Below are 24,184 nucleotides of genomic sequence, written 5' to 3' on the forward strand. Positions count from 1 at the left end.
ACTCCGGCTATAAACGCTCCAGGGTGTCCTGAGAAAAACCTACTGGGACCCAGTGCCCTGAACAGCCCGGATCCAGCCTAGACAGTGGGTTTAAGAAGGGGGACTGTGTCTTCCGTCCCCATCTTCTGCCTGGCCGGGGGCTCAGGAACCTTGTGGGACGGCCCGCCCCCGCCTCCCCGCCCGCCCCAGCGCGCACGCGCAGGGCCGCCGCCGGCTCACCGCAGCTTGTGCAGCTGGACGATGACGCGGATGTGGTCGTCGGACAGGTCCATGTTGTAGAGCACAAGCGACACCAGGCTGTCCTTCCACTGGGTCAGGAAGGCCGCGTCGCTCGTCTGAATGCCCGACAGGTCCAAGGCGGCCAGCGAGTGCAGCGGCCGCAGCAGGGACTCCACGGGGACCCCGTCGATCATACGGCCCAAGTTGAGGAAGCGCAGGCGGCTAAAGCCCTCGAAGGTGAAGTCCTTGACCAGCACCTGGCACGTGGGGTTGACGAGGCACTCGTCTTCACAGCCGCCCGGGTTCTCTTCCTCGTAGAAGATGTTGGCGCAGCCGAAGAGGCTCAGGGACACCAGGGTGTGGCTGAAGCTCCTGAGCGTCTGCAGGCTCTTGGCGGACAGCTTCTCACAGTTGGTCAGGTACAGCTCCACCAGGTCCTGGCGGCGGGCACAGCCGGGTCATCACCTATGCCCCCACCCCCGGCCCCGGGCCAAAGGCTGGGCCCCGGGCCGGAACTGGGCTTGGGGAGGGGGCCACACAACAGAAGAGCCCTGGAGGGGCCTCAGGATCCCTGTGCCAGTTGCCATGTGACCGTCTCGGGGCAGCCTCACCTCAGCCATCCCGGTGCCTGGTGACTGCATCTCACCTGCTTGCGGATGGCTTCCAGGTCCTGGTCCTGCACCAGGTCCTCTCGGAGGTGGATACGGGTGAGGCGGGTGCTGCGGGGGTCCGAGAAGAGGCTGAAGAAGCTCTCGTGGGGCTCAAAGTTGCAGGCGGCATTGACCAGCTCCACATACCTGGGAGGGAGGAAGCCTGGCTCAGGGCAGGGCCCTCACCTTCCCTTGGAGGCCCAGCACTCCTTGCCTCTGAAGCCTTCTCTGACCACCCCGGCGTCACCCTCCGTCTGCTCCTCATAGAACCTGGCTGGATCCTGACTACCCTACAGGTGAGATTAGGGTGGCCCTAGGAACCAGGAGCCCAAAGGCAGACCAACTGGCAATGAAGGGGCCTCTTTTTTTTTCTTTTTTTTTTTCTCCTTTTTGGCCACACCTGCGGCATGTGGATGCTCCTAGGCCAGGGACTGAACCCCTGAACCACAGCCTTGACCTGAGCCACAGGGGTGACAACGCTGGATCCTTAACCCACTGCACCATGATGGAACTTCCTTAAGGGGTATCTTATCAGTGGCAAATCCCAAGCATCTTCCACCCAAACTGTAGACACTTCCTTAACAAATATACACGTCCAAGGAGTACCTGTTGTGGCACAGTGGAAATGAATCCAACTAGTAACCATGAGGTTACGGGTTCGATCCCTGGTCTCGCTCAGTGGGTTAAGAATCCAGCATTGCCACGAGCTGTGGTGTAAGTCTCAGATGCAGCTCGTATCTGGCATTGCTGTGGCTGTGGTTGTGGCCTAGGCCGGTGGCTGTAGCTCCAATTCAAACCCTAACCTGGGAACTTCCATATGCCGCGAGTGCGGTCCTGAAAAGTTAAAAAAAAAAAAAAAAACACACACACAGACACACACACACACACCTGTCCACACTCCTCATTTTTTTTTTTTTCTTATGGCCACATGTGCAGCATATGGAAGTTCCAGGTTCAGGGTCGAATTGCTGCTGGCCTATACCACAGCCACAGCAAGGCCAGATCTGAGCTGCATCACTGACCTTCACCACAGCTTACAGCAACACCAGATCTACTGAGCAAGGCCAGGGATCGAAACTGAATACTCATCAACACTATGTTGGGTTCTTTTTTTTTTTTTTTTTTTTAAATTCTGTTAGCTTTTATTTTATTTCTTTTCTTTATTTTTTTGGTCTTTTCGAGGGCCACACCTGTAGTATATGGAGGTTCCCAGGCTAGGGGTCCAATCAGAGCAACAGCTGACGACAGCAACATCAGATCCAAGCTGAGTCTGCGACCTACACCACAGCTCACGGCAATGCTAGATCCTTAACCCACTGAGTGAGGCCAGGGATCGAACCTGCAACCTCATGCTTCCTAGTTGGGTTCGTTAACCACTGAGCCACAATGGGAACTCCTATGTCGGGTTCTTAATATGCTGAACCAGAATGGGAACTCCTCATCTTTTTTTTTTTTTTTGTCTTTTGTTGTTGTTATTGTTGTTGTTGCTATTTCTTGGGCCGCTCCCGTGGCATATGGAGGTTCCCAGGCTAGGGGTTGAATCAGAGCTGTAGCCACCGGCCTACACCAGAGCCACAGCAATGCGGGATCCGAGCTGCGTCTGCGACCTACACCACAGTTCACGGCAACGCTGGATCCTTAACCCACTGAGCAAGGCCAGGGACCGAACCCGCAACCTCATGGTTCCTAGTCGGATTCATTAACCACTGTGCCACGACGGGAACCCCGGAACTCCTCATCTTTAAGCCACCTTCTGGATCCTTGATCAGTCCCTCCCAGGACCCTTTCCAACAAGAAGACTGAGCTGAGGGATTTGGAGTTCTCAGCTGGGTACAGAGCAAGCATGCAAGAAAACTGTTGAGATGCCAGCTGATATAAGGATCCTGACCTGGTGGAAAAAGCTGTGGAACCAAACACTCTGGAATCGAAATCTGGGCTTGGCTGTTCACACTACCTGGGCAACTTCACACAAGTTAAGTCGACTTTCCCAGACCTCAGTTTCTTTATCTGTAAAATGGACACAACTCTGATCTGCAGTGTGTCCAACCTAGTGCCTGACCCACATTAGAGGATCAGAATAATGACAAGTTGGGCTTTCAAGTCACACACAGGTTCCCGCTTTTTTTAAATCTCCTTTTTACGGCTGCACCTGCAGCACATGGAAACTTCTGGGCTAGGGGTCAAATTGGAGCTGCAGCTGCAGGCCTATACCACAGCCATAGCAAGACGGGATTCAAACCATATCTGCAAACTACACTGTAGCTTGCAACAATGCCAGATTCTTAACCCACTGAGGCCAGGGATCAAACCTGCATCCTCACAGGTTCTTAACCCACTAAGCCACGAAGGGAACTCTGAGGTTTCCACTTTTATATGCACCTGTCTGACCTAGCAATTTCCTGTTGGGCACTTGGACTAACTCCCAGAAGTCAGGCTCCATCCTGCTAGGAGCCTCTATTCATGGGGTATCACTTGGAGGAACCACATAGAGAGTTTCTGAACAATTTGATCCGCTCATGCCTCCATTATTCTGGCACTGGGACGTAAGCCTGTATGGGTTCAGGTTCACACACAGACGTGTTCATAGGTGTGTGCATGCATGTGAGCACACACACACACACACACACAGGGCACACAACCCCTTCATTTATGTTACATAAGAGGTTTCTATAACCTCTCATAGGTGTCACACAAACCTGCAGTTTCACACTCAAACCTCCCTGTGCTGCAGAAGCCCACGTGTGTACACACATGGTCTTTCCAGTGATACAACTTCACGGTTACGGAGATGCTGGTGTTATCCTGCGTCCAGGATCCCACATGCATGCACACCCCCACACAGGGCACACACGATGCTCCCAATCTCCACACACACTCAGGCTGACAGCCTGCCCCTGCCCCGAGCCCCGGGCCTGCTCACTCATTGACGAGCCGGTCACAGATCTCGCTGGGCAGGAAGATGTCTGGATGTAGCCGCAGGGTCTCCTTGTCCAGCAGGTAGCCCAGGGTGCCGTCCAGGTTGCGCAGGCAGAAGTCGGTGCAGAGGGCCATCAGGGACTCGGGGGTGTCGGACGCCATGCTGGGAGCAGGCAATGGGCCACTCCAGGACAGGGGCCCCCAGGGGCAGCGGTGCCTCCGCAACACTCACAGGATCATTGGCAGAGCCACAGCCTGGGGAACGGGGAAGAAGCAAAGTGAGCCACGCACATGGGCCAGAACCACCATGTGCCCGAGGTCCCCTCTCCAAGTAGTCAAACTGAGGCCCTGGATGGCACGTGCACAACGGCAGCTTAGCGGGGTCAGGGCTTGGGACTCCTGGCACCTCCCTTCCCTGCCCTGCCTGGCTGTGCTGCCGTCGCTGCGTGATTCAACCTGCAGAGAGAAGGGGGCCTTGTCCAAGCATTTCCAGGCCTTCCCAGTGCCTGTGGGCTTAGTGTGCCCCAGGGACCCGGTGCTTGGGCTTTCGTTAACAGCTGCACTGGGGTGTCTGTTGCTCTCTAGCCTCATCTGTAGCCGTCGCTGTCTGAACACTTAGTGCCAGGGCTCTACAGATATGTCATCACCAAATCTCACTGTATCTGATTAAGAATGAAGTTTCCTCCCGAGAGAAATGAAAATACACATCCACATAAAAGTTGTACATTAATGTTCATAGCACTATCATTTCTTTTTCTTTTTCTGCCGGCCTACACCACGGCCACGGCAACGCCAGATCCTTAACTCACTGAGCAAGGCCAGGGATCAAACCCGTGTCCTCATGGATACTAGTCAGGTTAGTTAACGGTGAGCTACTACGCGTACTCCCATCGGTATTATGTCTCTCTCTCTTTCTATATATATGTGTATACATATATGTGTGTATGTCTATATATGTGTGTGTCTGTGTGTGTGTATATATATATATATGTATATATATATATTTTTTTAAGGCCTGCACCCATAGCATATGGAGGTTCCCAGGTTAGGGGTCTAATTGGAGCTGCAGCTGCCGGCCTACACCACAGCCACGGCAATGCAGGATCTGAGCTGCGTCTGCGACCTACACCACAGCTCACGGCAACGCCAGATCCTTAACCCACTGAGTGGGGCCAAGGATTGAACCTGAATCCTCGTGGATACTAGCCGGATTAGTTATCACTGAGCCACGATGGGAATTCTAAAAGTATATCTTTATGACCTCAGGGTAGGCAAAAATTTCTTAACTAGGTCACCAAAAAAAACCATAAAGAGGAATTGAGAAATTGGACTGCCTCAAAATGTAAGACTCTCTTCATCAAAAGGAACCACTAACAAAGAGAAAGGGCCAGCTGCCGACTGGAAGATGGTTCCAATAATATATCCAATACGGGACTCCTTTTCAGAATATATATATATATATATATATATATATATATATATATATATATATATATATATATATATAAACAACTTCTAGATATCAGGACATAGCATCCAATGAAAAAACAGGCCAAGGATGTGAAGAGACGTTTCATAAAGGATGAGGCAGCAATAAACATAAGGGAAAGGGTTCAGCTCCACCAGTATCAGCAAAACCACAATGAGAGGCCATTTTGCTCCCACTGGAACGGCTCCACTGGCAAGAATTCGGGCAGGCGTTCCCTTCATGGCGCAGTGGAAACAAATCCGACTAGGAACCATGAGGTTGCAGGTTCAATCTCTGGCCTTGCTCAGTGGGTTAAGGATCCAGCGATGCCGTGAGCTGTGGTGTAGATGGCAGATGGGGCTCGGATGCCACATGGCTGTGGCTGTGGCTGTGGCGTAGGCCAGCAGGTGTAGCTCTGATTCGACCCCTAGCCCGGGAACCTCCATATGCCCGGAAGTTCCCCGTTGTGGCTCAGCAGGTTAAGAACCCGATATAGTGTCCTCAAGGTGTGGGTTGGATCCCTGGCCTCACTCAGTAGGTTAAAGATCCAGAGTTGCTGAAGCTGCAGAGTAGGCTGTCGATGAGGCTTGGATCTGGTGTTGCTGTAGGCCAGCAGCTGCGGCTCCAATTCGACTCCTAGCCTGGGAACTTCCACATGCTGCAGGTGCGGCCGTGAAAAAAAACAAACAACAATGACGACAAAAACAGAACTGGAATGTCCCCCGCCCAGAGAATGAACATACAGTCCATACACCAATGAAACACTACACAGCAATGGGATCGCACGGCCTCTCAACAGCTTGGCGGAACCTAACATTTAGTGAAAGGAGCCAGACGCTGAAGAGTGTATACTCATGTTACCACCTCAAGTTAAAAAACAGGAAAATCTTAGGAGTCCCCACTGTGGCTCAGCGGGTTATGAACCCGACTATTATCCATGAGGATGAGGGTTCGATCCCTGGCCTCGTTCAGTGGGTTAAGGATCCAGCGTTGTTGTGAGCTGTGGTGGAGGTCACAGACGTGGCTTTGGATCCTGTGTTGCTGTGGCTGTGGTGTAGGCTGGCAGCTACAGCTCCGATTTCAACCCCTAGCCTGGGGACTTCCACCTGCCTCGGGTGCGACCCTAAAAAGCAAAAAAGCAAAAAACAAACAAAAAACCCCCAGGGAATCTAATCTGTGGTGGCAGAAGTCAGGACTGTGGTTGCTTTGGGGGTTTGGCTGGGTGCTGGGAGGCTTCTAGTCCCTTATCTGAGGGCTGGGCATACGGGTGTGTGCACTCTGTGAATATTTGATCAGGGAGCTGTGTCTCATGATGTGTGCACTTTTTAAAATGTATGTTGTACAAATGCTGGAGAGGGTGTGGAGAAAAAGGAACCCTATGACGCTGTTGGTGGAATTGTAAATTGGTGCAACCACTGTGGAAAGCAGGATGGAGATTCCTCAGAAAACTAAACATAGAACTACCATTTGATCCAGCAATCCCACTCCTGGGCATCTATCCAGAGAAAACCACGACTCGCAAAGACACATGTACTCCGGTGTTCACTGCAGCACTATTTGCAATAGCCAAGACATGGAAACAACCTAAATGTCCATCGACAGAGGAGTGGATCCAGAAGATGTGGTACATATACACAGTGGAATATTACTCAGCCATTAAAAGGAATGAAATACCAGCATTTTTAGCAACATGGATGGACCTGGAAACTATCATGCTAAGTGAAGTCAGCCATCCAATGAGACACCAACATCCAATGCTTTCACTGACATGTGGAATCTGAAAAAAGGACAGACTGAACTTCTTTGCAGAAGAGATGCTGACTCACAGACATTGAAAAACTTATGGTCTCCAGAGGAGACAGTTTGGGGGGTGGGGGGATGTGCCTGGGCTGTGGGATGGAAATCCTGTGAAATCGGATTGTTATGATCATTATACAACTACAGATGTGATAAATTCATTTGAGTAATAAAAAAAAAATGGAAAAAAATGTATGTTGTAATCCAACCAAAAGTTAAGAAAATGGCCTGGACCCCAAAGCGGTCCACCTTCAGAAGGGTTCAGGGTTCAGCTAACTGATGCTGACAGAGGATGAAGACTGAACCTTCACAGGCAAGTTGGGTGAACGAGATGGCACATGGTCAACCATTTATAGACCCAAGGACAGTCAGGAATTAGTCCTAAACCATTTTCCTAACACAGCCGACATCAGAAAGGTGAAAAAATTGGCCAAATGAATCTAGAAGTCAGGGTAGTGAGTACCTTGGCTGAGAGGCAGTAATTAGAAAGTTCACCTGTGGAAATTCATCAACCTGCTCACGCCTTGGGGGCCTTTTCTTGTCTGTATTATCCTTCAATAGTGGGTTTTTTTTGAGTAAAGGCTCTGTGGTTAGACAGGTTTGTTTCAATCCAGGTCCACAGTTTGCTGGTAAATTATTTAACTTCTTTGGACCTCAGTTTCCTCATCCAGAAAATGGGGGACAGCAATTCCCCATTTTGTCTCAGGCTTGACACAACTAAGCGCACGACAAATGGTGATTATGAACCCATCTTACAGATGAGGAAACTCAAGCTCAGAGAGAGGGGCTATTTTGTGCGAACTGGGAGATGGACCGCGTCCCTTGGAGGGTTCTGAAGGCAGAGTCTAGGGCCCAGCACTGCCCCTGGCCTCTCAGAGCCTCCGTGTCCACATCTGAGCCTCTCAGGCTGCGCAGGGAACTGAGTGGGCAGCCACGGGACACTGTGCCCTTTGGAATTGCCAGCTCTAAGTCCTGGCACCACCACACACCGGAGACCACGCTCTAAGAGCTCTGAGGTCAGGCCAACCCAGCTTGAAGTCTCAAGGCTGCTGCTTGAGAGCCGGCGAGCGTGAGCCTGTGTCTGCACCTCTCTGTGCCTCAGTTCCTTCTCTAAAATAGAGAACTCCGTGTGCAGACTGCACAGAACCACACAGAAAGGGCTTAGCACATGGCCTGGCACATGGAAACTGCTCAGTAAGAGGCAGCTTTCAACGTCATCGTCCCCTCCTCCCACCTCTCCTGCCCTGGTCCACAGAGCAGGGTCTGTTCTTGCCCAGCTCCCAGGCCTTGCCCCGCAGGCTGCCAGCTGTCCCGCTGGAAAAGCACGATAAACTAGCCGCCTGGGCCCTGGACAGGCCTCCCTTTGCCTCCACTCACTTTCAGATCTTCAAGAGCGCAGCGGCCTCTCTGGCCTGGGAAGCTGGACCCAGAGGGGGCACCACCCTGCTGCTGGAAACCACCGAGTCCAGTCTCTTCAAGCGGCCACTCCAAGCCTCCAGAATTAGAACCAGCCCTGCAGCTAGTCCTGCCCGCTGCCTCCCTGTTCCAGCCGAACAAGCCTCCTTCGTTGTACTGGCAACCGGCCAGAAAGCCCAAGGTCACCTTCTGACCTTTGCTCAGTCTATTTTCTTTTCTTTCAACATCCAAATTCAACTAATGATTCCCCTTGCTACTCGGAAAACTGCTTCCACCCCCACTCCAACACATTCATGTCTCTTCTCCAGGAAGCACTGCGCAAGCACTCAGTCCACCCTACCTTTGACCTCTCCTGATGCCTACGTGCCCTCTGGCCTCAGCATCCACATCACTTCCTCCGAGAAGCCTTCCCTGATCCGCCAGGGTGCTCCTGCGGTGTGCCGCCACAGGCCCTGCCAGAACAACTACCATTCTGTACTGATGCTGGTTTAATGAGCCGGCTTCCCTGCCAGATGGCCAGCTCCACGAGGGCTGTCTCCTCTGGCGGCAGCCCCGTATTTAGCCCAGGGTTCCTGTCTATTGAGCAAAACCAGACAAGGTCTTTGCCCTGGGGAAGCACCTTGGCCATGGAGGGAGACAGACATCCACTTAAGAAGCACATAAGCCCCTGCCGTGGAACTGCGACCAGTGCTCTGAAGGAGAGGGTGCTACCAGGGGCCCGTGGCGGGGGATGCGCCCTGGACTGGGGAGTCAGGGCAGGTGTCCTTGGAAGTGACATTTCAGCTTCAACCCAAAAGATGAGTCATAGTTCACTGTGGTGGCGGGGAGAGAAGGGGAAGGCGTTCCAGGAAGAAGGATAAGGCGCTCACAGGCTGAAAGGGCGGAGGGTGCGGGACACGGGCACCATGGGCTCAATTTCACGACTGTCTGCTGAAGTGAGGAAGGGCTGCACAGCCCGGGTGGGCTGGACACATTGGAGGGTTTCATCAAGTGCACGGACCCCCAGAGGCAAGGCCTGCTCTCCCTGCCCGCCAGGCCCAGGCACCCAGAGGCCACTGCAGAACCCTCATCACTCTGGATGAGAGAGCCCCAGGGGCTGTGCCCTTTCTGGAGGATGAGCCCACTCACCCAGGCAGCTGCTCTGCCCTCACCCTCCTCCCCAGTGGGAAGAAACACCAGCCTGCCAGCCACCGCGGCCACCAAAAGCCTCCAAAAGACAAACCAGGCAGATGGCGCCCTTTGGCAGTGCTGCCGGGGGCTGGAGTGAGCTGGAGGAGGAGGGAGCCATGGGTCCTGGCACCGAGGCAGAGAGGCCTGGGGGCTGGAGCACCCAGCCACCTGTGTCCCTTCCAGCTGCAGTCTGGCCCCGGCCAGAGGCAGCCACCCCTAGGGCTCCTCATTCTTGTGGCAGGCACCGGCCATCTGGGATTCTAGCAGCTGGAGACAGAGGAAACTCTGATTACAACACCACACCACATAGTAGGAGGCACCCTGGGCCCTTCTCTGTCCTGTCTCTTGAGTGGATCCATCACGAGCCATGACATCCTGGGGGTGGAAGCAGTGGGGAGACAGCAGCTGCTGCTGCCCCCAGTTGGTTGCTTCTAGTCGTGGCCTTATTTCCTATCGTCTCTTTCTCAACCAACAAGCAACATTCCCTAGGATCCTGCCCTTGTGGCTAATTCATCACGTGTGTTAAGAGTTTGGCTAATGGCCCCTCCCCCACCGGGCCCATGAGCTCCAGGAGGACAGGAACCCGTTCTGCTTCCACACTCCTGGATCCTTGGGACCGGCCAGTGCCTGGCATGTGACAGAATAAAGGTTTGCTTTTGCTCGAGTTCCCACACTAAAACCCCGTGAGCTAGAGACTGCTGCCCGCTTTCTGATGAAGGCCCTGAGGCTGGGCTACGATCGCACAAGGCTGGGAGGCAATCCTAAACCAAACCCATGCTTCTCACCAGACCATTTGGTCTTCTGTCCATCCAAGGCGGGGAGAGAGAATCTGGGGTCCAGAGGAGAGAGCATGAGACCCTGCCAGCGTCCTGACACCCAGCCAACTGAGAGGCTGGGGGAGCCCGAAGCTCTGAGCCTTGGAGCAGCGCCCAACTTGTGAAATATTAACGCAGGAGCTGCGGGGGGGTGGGGGTGGGGGACCCAAACAAATGTCCTATTTAGAGAGGCTGGAAGCTTTCCAGGAGGGAGTGGCTCACAGGAGAGGGAGTGGGAGGCTGCTGTGAAGGGAGTCAGGGCAAGTGCCAGGGGTCCCCCTGGGGGCAGGGGTGCAAGTGATAATTGGGGGCATCCCTGGGGTGAACGACCTGCAGAGACTAATTTACAGGGTGGGTAAGGTCAGGAAGGTGTGGAAATGGACTGGAGAGGAATGGGATCATCACTCGCTGGTGCCCCCTGGAGGCAGAGGGGCCTTGAGGACTCAGGGGTTCCAGGCTCATGGTCATCACAGCCATACCGAGCTCCAGTTTCCAAGACCTCTGCTGAGACCGCCACATGCACGAACCCCTTCAATTCTCCCAACAACCACAGGGGGCAGGAGTTACAATTCACAACTTAGAGTGGAGACAGCCAAGGCTCAGAGGTGACATGATTGGACATATCAATACGTATACATGCATTCGGGAGTTCAAGACCCAGAATTTTGAGCTTTCCATGCATATTCTCACTGGAGTCACAAATAACCTATAAGGACATATTGTTTTGTTTTCTGGATGACTACAGTTCAAAGATGTGCGATGACACGCCCAAAGTACCCCAGTAAGTGCCTGGGTCTCTCTACCATCGTGCTACACGCAGGAACCGTGCTCCAAGCCTCAGCTCTTGCTTCTACAGCCTGAGTCCACACTGCCTGCTCACCACCCGGAGTGTCCTTGGGCACTGAGCACGGATGATTAGGCATCGCTGTAACTGTCCCATGGGCATACACCACTTTCTAACCACTGTGCCAGAAGCTTCGTGAGGAAGGGACCTGGTGTGGCCCATGGGGTCTCCATGACACAGTGAGCACATGACTGGTTGGTTGAGGGTGGAGCTTCCGCTCCATGAGGTCCCCAGGCAATATTTTTTTTTCAGGGACGCACCCACAGCATATAGAGGTTCCCAGGCTCGGGGTTGAATTGGAGCTACAGCCCCTAGCCTAGACCACAGGCACGGCAACATCAGATCTGAGTCACATCTGAGACCTACACCACAGCTCACAGCAACGCCGGATCCTTAACCCACTAAGAGAGGCCAGGGATCAAACCCCCATCCTCATGGATCCTAGTCGGGTTCCTTAACCACTGAGCCATGAAGGGAACTCCCCCTAGGCAATATTTACCAGCCTCAATATCCATCAGGGTCCTCACCTGTCAAGAGGTTGTCAACAGCACCGACCACCTGGGCTTGCCAAGGAGACGCCATGAAATAATGGCAAGAAGGTGGCAACCAATAGTTATGGAGTGACTGCCTACAAACAATGCTTGGAGAGACCCTTCTGTTCATTTCTGAAGCTGGAAAATCAGCTCCAGTGACTGAATCAGATATAGGATGTTGGTCTCAAAGGAAATGCACCCAACAGGGATCTTTGAACTTGCATTTCAGGAGTAAAGAACAGCTGAGGTACTGAAGCTCTCTGCCCAAATCATGTCTGCAGAATCCTAAGAACAATACCTGTTTTTACTTTTTATTTTTGCTTTTTAGGGCTGCATTCGCAGCATATGGAGGTTCCCAGGCTAGAGGTCGAATTGGGGCTCCATCTGCCGGCCTACACCACAGCTCACAGCAACACCAGACCCTTAATCCACTGAGCGAGGCCAGGGATTGAACCTACCACCTCATGGTTCCTAGTCGGATTCATTTCTGCCGTGCCATGATGGGAACTTTTTAAAAAATCTTTTGTTTTTTTTAATTTAATTTTTTTGGTTGTTGTGTGCAGCAGCTTGATGTGGGATCTGTTCCAGACCAGAGACTGAACCTGGGCTGCAGCAGTGAGAGCGCTGAGTCCCAGCCACTAGACCACCAGGGAACGTTCCTGGTTTTGACCTTGTAGAGAGCTTTGGAGTATACCGAATTCTTTCAAAACCTGCATCTCGCTTCATCCTCCCAAACAGTCTTCAGTGAGAGTAGACACAGGAAAACGGAGGCCCAGACAGGGGACCTGACTTGCTCTAGTTCACACAATGAAGCAGTAGCAGAGCAGGGCTTGAACCCAGGTCCCCAGATGACCAGTCCGAGGCTCTACCCACAGCAGGTGGCTCCAGCACCCTGGCTCTCAGCATCGGAGCGCTCTGACTTTTCATTTTCAAATCCTCTGGCCCAGCTGCCCTGCTCAGCTTATGACCCAGGTCTGATGACACAGTCCAGGCTTGGGGGTTGAAGAGAGAGACCAACCATTGTTCCACTCCCTATAAGGCAGGCTGCAAAATCTCAGCCTCTGCTGGGCGCTTCGAAGATCAGCAGCCTCCATCAGCAGGTCAGCCACCGCCCCCCACCACATGTCTAGGCCCAACACAAACTGCCCCTCCCAACCTGTCTCCATGTCATATTTATTCCAACCCCATCATTTGGCTTATATTATGTGGCAGAATGGGGATCTGCTGGGCCTTTAAAAAAGAAAAGACCCCTATAACCTTCTCCTGGTGTCAAAAAAGTCAGGACCAAGCTACCATAAGAGGGATATGCAACCACCATTCCCACTGTCTCCCCCACCATTCACTGAAATTCTCCTAGTTCAGGGAGGCAGCCAAGAGCTGGTGACATCATCAGCTGGTGCTAAAAAGAAAGGCTTTGAGGGCAGACACATGCAAACACTCCCACCCCATGGTCACTGCCATCAGCAGGCTTGCTGGCTATCTACTGAGGACTCAGTATATGCCAACTAGCGCGCTAGCGCTTTGGTGCACGACCTCGCCTTTGGCCCAACAAGCCTATTTCACAGACGAGGAAACGGAGGTGGGAAAGGGTCCCTTGTCCAAGTTCTCACAACCAGGAAACTGTGGCATGACTTGATTTAACTACAATGCTCTAAGGCTGCCCTTTCTGCACTTATTCCATCGAGGGTCGTTAGAAAGACGGAGAAAGCGAACTTACAACGCCAGGCCAGAGCACAATGGCCACTTGTCATCTAGAACAAACCTATATTTTTTCTAACCCCAGACACTTCGAGTTAGTACAGTTCTGAAAGGGTGTCCCCTTAGACACCCCGGGACCCTGAATCACATGAACAGTCTCTGACATCCTCCCACCATCATCCGGCCCCTGCTCTTCTCTGTCTTTTTTTTTTTGCCTTTTCTAGGGCGGCTCCTGCGGAATATGGAGATTCCCAGGCTAGGGGTCTAATTGGAGCTGCAGCCCCCGGCCTACGCCAGAGCCACAGTCAATGTGGGATCTGAGCCGTGTCTGTAACCTACACCACAGCGCATGGCAACGCTTACAGTTAACCCACTGAGCAGGGGCAGGGATCGAACCCGCAACCTCATGGCTCCTTGTCAGATTTGTCAACCCACTGCACCACGACTGGAACTCCTGCTCTTCTCTGTCTTTGTCAACCCCTCTTCCCCTCCTTCACTCGGCTCCAGCCCTATGGTCCTCTGGCTGTTTCTTTCTTTCTCTCTCTTTTTTTTTTTTGTCTTTTTGTGTTTTAGGGCAGCACTGGTGGCATATGGAGGTTGCCAGGCTAGGGGCGGAATCAGAGCTACAGCTGCCAGCCTATGCCAGAGCCATAGCAACGAGGGATCCGAGCCACGTCTTCGACCCACATCACAGATTACGGCAGCGCCAGATCCTCAACCCACTGAGTGAGGCCAGGGATTGAACCCGAGTCCTCATGGACACTAGTCAGGTTCGTTCACCACTGAGCCATGACAGGAACTCCCTCTGGCTGTTTCTTAACTTTTTTTTTTGGTAGGGCCGCACCTGCGGCATATGGAGGTTCCCAGACTAGGAGTCAAACTGGAGCTACAGCTGCCAGTCTACACCACAGCCACAGCAACTTGGGATCCAAGCCTCATCTGTGACATACACCACAGCTCACAGCAATGCCAGAATCTTAACCCACTGAGAGAGGCCAGAGATTGAACCAGCATGCTCATGTATACTAATTGGGTTCATTACCACTAAGCCACAACGAGAACTCTGTCTGGTTGTTTCTTTTTTTCTTTCCTTTTCTTTTTCTTTTTTTTGTCCTTTTAGGGCTGCACCCACAGCATACAGAGGTTCCCAGGCTAGGGGTCGAATTGGAGCTGTAGCCACTGGCCTACACCACAGCCACAGCCACAGCAACACCAGATCAGAGCTTCGTCTGTGATCTATACCACAGCTCAGGGCAATGCTGGATCCTTAACCCACTAAGTGAGGCCACGGATTGAACCTGCATCTCATGGATATTAGTCAGATTTGTTTCCACTGAGCCACGATGGGAACTCCATTATCTGGCTGTTTCTTTAAATCATCAGGTATTCTACCTCAGGACCTTTGCACTTGCTCTGCTTCCAGAGAGCTACGTGGCTTGCTCCCTCACTCTGTTCAGGTCTCAGCTCAAATATCACATTAGAGATCTTCTCTGATCTCCCTCTAAAAATAGGGCAAGCCCAGCCTTTGCATGGCTCTTCCTGCTTTGTTTTTCTTTACCTTACATTGTTGTCACCTTACATACATTTCTGATTTGCTGAATCAATTAGTGACCTGAAACACAGAGACCCCCCCTGCCACTGGCAACCACCTCCTGCTCTAAGTATAGCCTCCTGTGACCCTTGTTCATATGGGATGATTTTTCTGTGGAGGCATCAGGCATCTTCCCTGATGTAAAAATCAAACGCACTGACAGGCACAAAGCCTGGAAATCTTGAACTGCTTGGGCCAAACAGCCAAGCCAAGTTCCACCCACAGAACTTTAGTAGCCAGCACAGTCGGTTTCACTTTCAACTCACCTATCAGGCTCTTCTGGCCCTCAGGTTTGCAACCCCACCCCATCCCTTTCCCACCCTGTGCATCCCCCCACACTCTGTCATCCCTTTGGGGAGCTTATCTAGAATCCAAGCGGTCCCTGAGCTTTCAGGCACTGCTTTGGGGGAACTTCAGCTCATCCAACAGGTAGGAGGGGCAGAAGCTAGCCTCTTTAGCCTTGCATTTATCCCCCATTTTGTAGGGGCAAGCGACAGGGCGTCATTTTCTTTCTGGAGGAATGGAGTTTAGTTTTAATGGCACGTTTCTCTGACTGGGCAGCAGGGGTTAAGAAGGGAACCCTCCCACCATTCGCCGAGATGGACCTTTGCAAGTGGTGGCAGTGGCGATGGTGAGGCACCGGAGGCAGGAGGGGAAAAGAGAGAGGACGCAGATACATCCCTTGGCCCCGGGAGTGGACGAGATGCTTCCTCGACAAGGAGGCGCAGAGGATGCGGCCCGGGAGAATTCCGAGCCAGAGCTCCTGGGGAAGCAGGGGATCTCGACAGGCTAGGGCCAGGGTTTGGGGAAGAAGGGGGTCTGCGGGGCGGAGCTGGGGATCCCAGGGATGGGAGCCCCGGGCGGGAGGGGGTCGCGCCGGGGAGGGGAGACCCCGTGGCCGTTACCTTGCCCTTAGGGCTGCGGGCGGGGCTGAGGGCCGGCGGGTGCTGGCTCCCGGGCCCGGCCCCTCCCCCGATCCGGCTCCTACGGCTCGGAGCCTGCAGCCGCCGCCGCCTCCGCTGTCAACAAACCCGGGGCGCGTCACTTCCGGGGCCGCCCCTTAGCAACCGCGAATGGGTTCCCCCGACCGGTTCCGCGGCGAACGGGGGCGACAGCGGCCGAAGGTTCCGGGGCTCCGCGGCGGCTCCAATCCCGGACGACTCCGATCCCGCCGGGTTTGCGGATGGAGCGGGGAGCGGCTGGTCTCCGTTCCGGTCCTGATCGCGCTCCTCACGGGCTCTCGCTGGGCTCCGGGGACGGGGTGGGAGCCTCTCGGTGACGCTGGCTTCCGGGCCTGCTCCGGCCTGCGGTTCCCCGGATCCCAGGGAACGGTTAGGGGCGGACTGACTCCACCTTCCTCGTCAGCACGGACGTGCCTCCGAGCCAAGCCCCTACCTCCCGCGCCCTATTGAACATCTACCCCTGGCTTCTCCGCAGGTAGCTCACACCCACGCGTCCAAAAGCGGACACCATCTTACCCCTCCGCGATGCTACTTCTCCAGCCCCGGCAGCTCTGCTGTCGCCTGGGAAACAGGGAGTTGGCCTTGGCCGCTTGGTTTTCCTTAGCTCCTCATCCATGCGTCTGGTCCTAAGGGTCTCAAGCCAGTCCCTCCCCTCCTCCTCCAGTAGTGCCCGACTCTGTCCCCCACCATTTCTTCTCGGGATTTCTGCAACAGCCCCCTAACGGAACTCCCTGCTCCCTTTTCTCACTCTCTCCACAGTTCCAGAGTGAGTTTTCCAAAACGAATAAATCTGGTCTGAGCACTGCCCTGCCTTCCACCCTTAAGGTAGACGTTAAGGATAATCTGCCCCCGTCTCTCTCTCTCCAGCCTCTTGTCCCTCTTCCCCTTGCTCCCCGCCCCGCTTTCGTTCTCCATTTACGAAAATTTGAAGCATTTTTGGTTCTTTTAAAGATCCCCTCGGAGTTCCCGTTGTGGCTCAGTGGTTAACGAATTCGATCAGGAACCTTGAGGTTGCAGGTTCGATCCCTGGCCTTGCTCAGTGGGTTAAGGATCCGGCGTTGCCGTGAGCTGTGGCGTAGGTCGCAGACGTGGCTCGGATCCCGCGTTGCTGTGGCTGTGGCATAGGCCGGCGGCTACAGCTCCGATTGGACCCCTAGCCTGGGAACCTCCATATGCTGTAGGAGCTGCCGGAGAAATGGTAAAAAGACAAAATAAATAAATAATAAAGATCCTCTCCTCTCGCATAGGCTCAAGTAAGTTCTTCCGTACCTGGGAGTTCCCGTCGTGGCGCAGTGGTTAACGAATCCAACTAGGAACCATGAGGTTGCGGGTTCGGTCCCTGCCCTTGCTCAGTGGGTTAATGATCCGGCGTTGCCGTGAGCTGTGGTGTAGGTTGCAGACGCGGCTTGGATCCCGCGTTGCTGTGGCTTTGGCGTAGGCCGGTGGCTACAGCTCCGATTCAACCCCTAGCCCGGGAACCTCCATATGCCGCGGGAGCGGCCCAAGAAATAGCAACAACAACAACAAAAAAGACGAAAAGACAAAAAAAAAAAAGTTCTTCCGTACCAAACTCTTCTTGCTCCCATCTGTATCCAGTATATACTCCTCCTGCTTCTAGTCTCAGTTTAGAGTCTCCTTTCTTTTTTTTTTTCTTTTCTTTTTTTGTCTTTTTGTCTCTTTCTAGGGCCGCACCTGCAGCACATGGACGTTCCTAGGCTAGGTGTCTAATCAGAGCTGTAGCCGCTGGCCTACGCCAGAGCCACAGCAACGCCAGATCCGAGCCACATATGCAACCTACACCACAGCTCACGGCAACGTGGAAGCCTTTAACCCACTGAGCGAGGCCAGGGATCAGACGGGCAGCCTCATGGTTCCTAGTCGGAATCGTTTCTGTTGCGCCAAGGCGGGAACTCCCTAGAGTCTACTTTCTTAAGGAACCTTTTCTTGAGGACCCTCTTCCCAATTCTCATAAACTAGTTTTGTGGATGTTTTCCTTCTGCATAGTATCTTTTAGTCTTGGACCATATGTAGGTATGTTTGCACAATTTTGAATCCTTTAAAAAGTCTATTGAGGAGGAGTTCCCTTTGTGGCTCAGTGGTTAACGAATGTAGGCTGGGGCTACAGCTCCAATTCAGCCCCTAGCCTGGGCACCTCCATATGCCACAGGTGTGGCCCTAAAAAGCAAAAAATGCAAAAAAAAAAAAAGTCTATTGAGGGTGTTCTCTGGTGGCCTAGGGGTTAAGGATCTGGCATTGTTGCTGCTATGGCTTGAGTTCCCGTCGTGGCTCAGTGGTTAACGAATCCCATCAGGAGTCCGGGAACTCCCTCATACTGTGGACAAAAAAGGAAAAGAAAAAAGAGGAGTTCCTCTTGTGGCTCAGTGGAAACAATCTGACTAGGAACCATGAAGTTGCAGGTTGGATCCCCTGGCCTCACTCAGTGGGTTAAGGACCTGGCATTGCCGTGAGCTATGGTGTAGCTCCCAGACGTGGCTAGGATCCCACGTTGCTGTGGCCGTGGTGTAGGCCGGCAGCTATAGCTCTGATTCAACCCCTAGCCTGGGAACCTCTCTGCCTTTTTAGGGTGCGGCCCTAAAAAGCAAAAGCAAAAAAAAAAAAAAAAAGTAGAAAAATTAAGAGTCCCATTCAAATCCTAACACAACCCCAATTTCATTCCCCTCCCCAGAGGCAAGCACTCTTTCAGTCCTTTAAAAATAATGCATGTCTGTTAGAGCAATGATAACTAAATTCAGGAAGGTGGCTTACTCAGAGGTGGAAGTGGTAGGGGAAGGGTGTCTAGGAGAATCCAAATGTACCTGAAATTTTTTTTAGGCCAGGTAAGAGGTTCCACATTGTCTATGATATTATTAACTATATATTTTTGTAAGCCTAAAATATTTCATTAAAAGGCAACCCAAACAATAATAATAATAAAAAAAAAACCCACATGTCTATGTAAGAGCTAAATCTCTAACACTCAGGAGAAAATAAAGGTGTAAGTCTCTGTGATTTAGGATTAGGCAATGGTTTATTAGCTATGACACTAAAAGCATAAGCACAAGAGAAAAAATAAACTGGATTTCATCAAAATTAAAAAATTTGGGGCCTCAAAGGATACCATCAAGAACGTGAAAACACGACCCACGGAATGGGAGGAGGTATTTACAAATCACAAGCCTGATAAAGAACTAGTAGTCCAGATTACATAAAGAATACCAAATAATAAAAAGCCAAATAACCCAATTTAAAATAGGCAAAAGAGGAGTTCCCATCGTGGCGCAGTGGTTAACGAATCCGACTAGGAACCGTGAGGTTGCGGGTTCGATCCCTGGCCTTGCTCAGTGGGTTAAGGATCCGGTGCTGCCGTGAGCTGTGGCATAGGTTGCAGACGCGGCTCGGATCTACGCTGCTGTGGCTCTGGTGTAGGCCGGTGGCTACGGCTCCAATTGGACCCCTAGCCTGGGAACCTCCATATGCTGCGGGGGCAGCCCAAGAAATGGCAAAAAAAAAAAGGCAAAAGAGGAGTTCCCGTCATGGTGCAGCAGAAACAAATCCAACTGGCCTCGCTCAGTGGGTTAAGAATCCAGCGTTGCTGTGCGCTGTGGTGTAGGGTGCAAATGTGGCTCAAAACTGGTGTTGCTGTGGCTCTGGCGTAAGCCAGCAGCTGTAGCTCAGATTGGAGCCCTAGCCTGGTAACCTCCATATGCCACAGGTGCAGCCCTAAAAGGACAAATAAATAAATAAAATAGGCAAAAGACCTGACTAAACATTTCTCCAAAGAAGATATGTAAATGGACAAGAACCACATGAAGAAGATACTCAACATCATTTGTCATCAGGGAAATGCAAATCAAAACGACAGTGAGAGGAGTTCCCGTTGTGGCTCAGCTGTTAAGAACCCGACATAGTGTCAGTGAGGATGCTCTTTCCATCCCTGGCCTCCCTCTTGGGTTAATGATCTAGCGTTGCCTCAAGTTGAGGCACAGGTCGCAGATGTGGCTTGGATCCAGTGTTGCTATGGCTGTGGTGTAGGCTGGCAGCTGCAGTTCCAATTTAACCCCTAGTGTGGGAACTCCCATATGCTGGAGGTGTGGCCCTAAAAAAAAAAACACAGTGAGAGGGAGTTCCTGTTGTGACTCAGTGGAAATGAATCTGACTAGTATCCATCAGGCTGCAGGTTCAATCCGTGGCCTTGTTCAGTGGGTTAAGGATCTGGCCTTGCTGTGAGCTGTGGTGTAGGTCGCAGATGCGGGTCGGATCTGGTGTTGCTCCTGCTGTGGTATAGGCAAGCGGCTGCAGCTCCGATTGGACCCCTAGCTTGGGAACCTCCATATGCCATGGGTGTGGCCCTAAAAAAAAAGGACAAAAAACAAACCCAAAATAGTGAGAGACCACTTCATATCCCTGCAGTAGATATGGTCAAAAAGACAGAGAATAGCAAGTACTGGCAAGGATGTGGAGAAATGGGAACTCTTCTACATTTTTGGTGGGAATTTAAAATGGTGCAGCAGTTTAGAAAACAGTTTTGCAGTTTCTCAAAAAAGTTAAACATAGAATTACCATAGGACCTAGCAATTCCACTCCTAAGTATATACTCCAGAGGAAATTTTCGTAGAAGCACTATTCATAATAGTCAAGAAGTAGAAATAAACCAAATGACAGTCAACTGGTAAATAGATATGATATAGGCTAATATATTCATACAATGGAATATTATGTGGCATGTTACAGTATGCATAGACCTTGAAAACATTATGCTAAATGAAAGATACCAGTCACAGGGAGTTCCCACTGTGGCTCAGTGGATTAAGAACCCAACTAGTAACCATGAATTTGTGGGTTCCATCCCTGGCCTTGCTCAGTGAGTTAAGGATCCAGCATGGCTGCAAGCTACGGCATAGGTCACAGATGCGACTTGGATCTGGTGTTGCTGTAGCTGTTGTGCAGGCCAGTGGATCTGGCTCCAGTTTGATCCCTAGCCTTCCATACACTGTGGGTGCAGCCCTAAAAAGAACAACAACAACAAAAATTGAAAAAAAAGGTGCCAGTCACAAGACTATATACTTATGTTTACATTCATATGTCCAGGATAAGCAAATTGATAGAGAAAGTAGGTTAGTGGTTGTCTAGGGTTAAGGTGGGGAGATAATGGGAATTACTGCCAATAAGTACAGGGTTTCTTTGGGGGGTGTTGAAAATGGTCTAAAATTAGATAGTGATGATCATTGCATGGTTGGTGGAAATAGTTGTTTATGTACGCCTCTGTGAATATTCTAAAAAACACAGATTAGGAGTTCCCGTCGTGGCGCAGTGGTTAACGAATCCGACTAGGAACCATGAGGTTGCGGGTTCGGTCCCTGCCCTTGCTCAGTGGGTTAAGGATCCGGCGTTGCCATGAGCTGTGGTGTAGGTTGCAGACGCGGCTCGGATCCCGCGTTGCTGTGGCTCTGGCGTAGGCCGGGGGCTACAGCTCCGATTGGACCCCTAGCCTGGGAACCTCCATATGCTGTGGGAGCGGCCCAAGAAATAGCAAAAAAAAAAAAAAAAAAAACACAGATTAGGAGTTCCCTGGTGGCCTAGTGATTAAGGATTTGGCATTGTCACTGCTGTGACTCAGGTTATTGCTGTAGCTTGGGCTCAGTTCCTGGCCTGGGAAATTCTGCTTGCCACAGGTGCCACCAAAATAAAAATAATTTTTAAAAACCCACTGGAATTCTTGCTGTGGCTCAGTGGTAACGAACCTGACTAGTATCCATGAGGATTTGGTTTCAATCCCTGGTTAAAGATCCAGCTTTGCTGTAAGCTATGGTGTAGGTCACAGACGAGGCTTGGATCCCAAGCTGCTGTGGCTGTGGTGCAGGCCAGCAGTTACAGCTCCTATTCGACCCCTAGCCTGGAAACTTCCATATGCCACAAGTGCAGCTCTAAATAAATAAATAAATAAATAAAAATAATGCATGTATAACTGAATCACTTTGCTGTACAGCAGAAATTAACACAACGTGGTAAATCAACTATGCTTCAATTGAAATACATATATATAGGATCATTTATATAAATTGTCCTATGACTTATTTTTATCACATTTTTATGTCAGATCAGATAGTGCTATTTAAATTTTGAATGACCGCATAGTATTCCAGTAATTGCACAACTTTCTTTTTTTATTATATATAATGATTTTTATTTTTTTCATTACAGCTGGTTTACAGTGTCCTGTCAATTTTCTACTGTACAGCATGGTGACCCAGTTACACACACATGTACACATTCTATTTTCTCACATTATCAGGCTCCATCATAAGTGACTAGACGTAGTTCCCAGTGCTACATAGCAAGATCTCATTGCTAATCCATTCCAAAGGCAATAGTCTGCATTTATTAACCCCAAGTTCCCCATCCACCCGACTCCCTCCCCCACCCCCTGCGGAACTTTCTTATTGGTGGAATTTGGTTGACAAGAAACTCACTCATAAATTCCACTAAACATTTATGGGGTAAATAATATCAAACAATGTCAGTTCTAAGAATTCCCAGGTGGCCTAGTGGCTAAGGATCCCACACTGTCACTACTGTGGCTCAGGTTCGATCGCAGCCCAGGAACTTCTGCATGCCGTGGGTACCACCAAACACACAAGCAATTCTACACAGCTCTTCCATAACGCTGAAGAGGAGGGAAGACTTTCTACTCATTGTATGAGGCCATCACTCATTTCTCTGATCCCAGATACAGACATGACAGGAAGACAAAGCCGCAGATCATGGAGTTCTCGATGTGGCGCAGCAGGTTAAGAATCCAGCTGCAGGGAGTTCCCGTCTTGGCTCAGGGGTCAACGAATCTGACTAGGAACCATGAGGTTGCGGGTTCGGTCCCTGCCCTTGCTCAGTGGGTTAACGATCCGGCGTTGCCGTGAGCTGTGGTGTAGATCACAGACGCAGCTTGGATCTGGCGTTGCTATGGCTCTGGTGTAGGCTGGTGGCTACAGCTCCGATTAGACCCCTAGCCTGGGAACCTCCATATGCCCCTGGGTGCGGCCCTAGAAAAAGAAAAAAAAAAAAAGAAGAAAAAAAAGAATCCCACTGTAGCGGCTCAGGCTGGCTCAGGTTGCTGTGGAGGCTCAGATTCCATTCCTGGCTAGGGAACTTCCATATACCCTGGGTTCAGCCATTAAAAACAAAAAAGCTATAGATCAATAGCCATTGTGAATATAGATGCAAAAATTTTAACAATTTTCAATAGAATAAATGGATTTTTCTTTTTTTTTTTTTTGGCTGCCTTGAGGCATATGGAGCCAGAGATCAGACCCAAGCCATGGCAGCTGCAACAACAATGGACCCACTTACCCACTGTGCCAGGACAGGAATTGAACCTGTGTCCCAGAGTCCCCAAGATGCCACCAATCCCATTGCACCACAGCAGAAACTCCTGGGATTTTTTTTTTTTTTTTTAGGGCCACACCCATGGCATATGGAGTTTCCTAGGCTAGGGATCAAATTGGAGCTGTAGCCACTGGCCTACGCCACTGCCACAGCAACATCAGATCTGAGCCACGTCTGTGACCTATACCACAACTCATGGCAACGCTGGATCCTTAACCCACTGAGTGAGGCCCGGGATCGAACCAGCAACCTCATGGTTCCTATTGCATTCATTTCCTCTGCGCCAGGACACGAACTCCCTCTCCTGGAATTCTTAACAGCATAACCAGCCATGGAATTGGTGGTAATCTGTTAGAGAAGTCCCAGGGAACTAATACAATAGTCTATAGAGAAAGTTCAGTGAAATCTTCAAAAAAACTTTTCAAACTAATGATTGAGTTTAGCAAGATTTCAGGATATATCAAGAAAAGCAATTAAAAATAACAAGTAATAATTTATTATTAGAAATTAACTTAGGAGTTCCCGTCGTGGCTCAGTGGTTAGCGAATCCGACTAGGAACCATGAGGTTGCGGGTTCGATCCCTGGCCTTGCTCAGTGGGTTAACGATCCGGCGTTGCTGTGAGCTGTGGTGTAGGTCAAAGATGAGGCTCGGATCCTGCATTGCTGTGGCTCTGGCATAGGCTGGCGGTTACAGCTCCAATTCGACCCCTAGCCTGGGAACCTC

At 51.2% G+C, this 24,184-nt stretch overlaps 1 protein-coding gene across 2 annotated transcripts in view; it reads right to left on the reverse strand.

Annotated features, from left to right (window-relative positions):
* ZER1 (zyg-11 related cell cycle regulator) overlaps positions 1-16,148 on the reverse strand; it is a 32,052-nt gene extending 15,904 nt beyond the window's left edge. For both annotated transcript variants that reach the window (XM_047768600.1, XM_047768599.1), the window contains exons 1-4: positions 16,023-16,148; positions 3,790-4,040; positions 866-1,016; positions 220-656 (exon numbers count right to left, since the gene is read on the reverse strand). In XM_047768600.1, coding sequence (XP_047624556.1) covers positions 220-656; positions 866-1,016; positions 3,790-3,947 — 746 coding nt within the window. In that variant the 5' untranslated portion in view covers positions 3,948-4,040; positions 16,023-16,148. The remainder of the gene's footprint in view (positions 1-219; positions 657-865; positions 1,017-3,789; positions 4,041-16,022) is intronic.
* Between the last annotated feature and the right edge of the window lie 8,036 nt (positions 16,149-24,184).

This window comes from Phacochoerus africanus, chromosome 2, assembly GCF_016906955.1.
Source record: "Phacochoerus africanus isolate WHEZ1 chromosome 2, ROS_Pafr_v1, whole genome shotgun sequence".
NCBI lineage: Eukaryota > Metazoa > Chordata > Mammalia > Artiodactyla > Suidae > Phacochoerus > Phacochoerus africanus.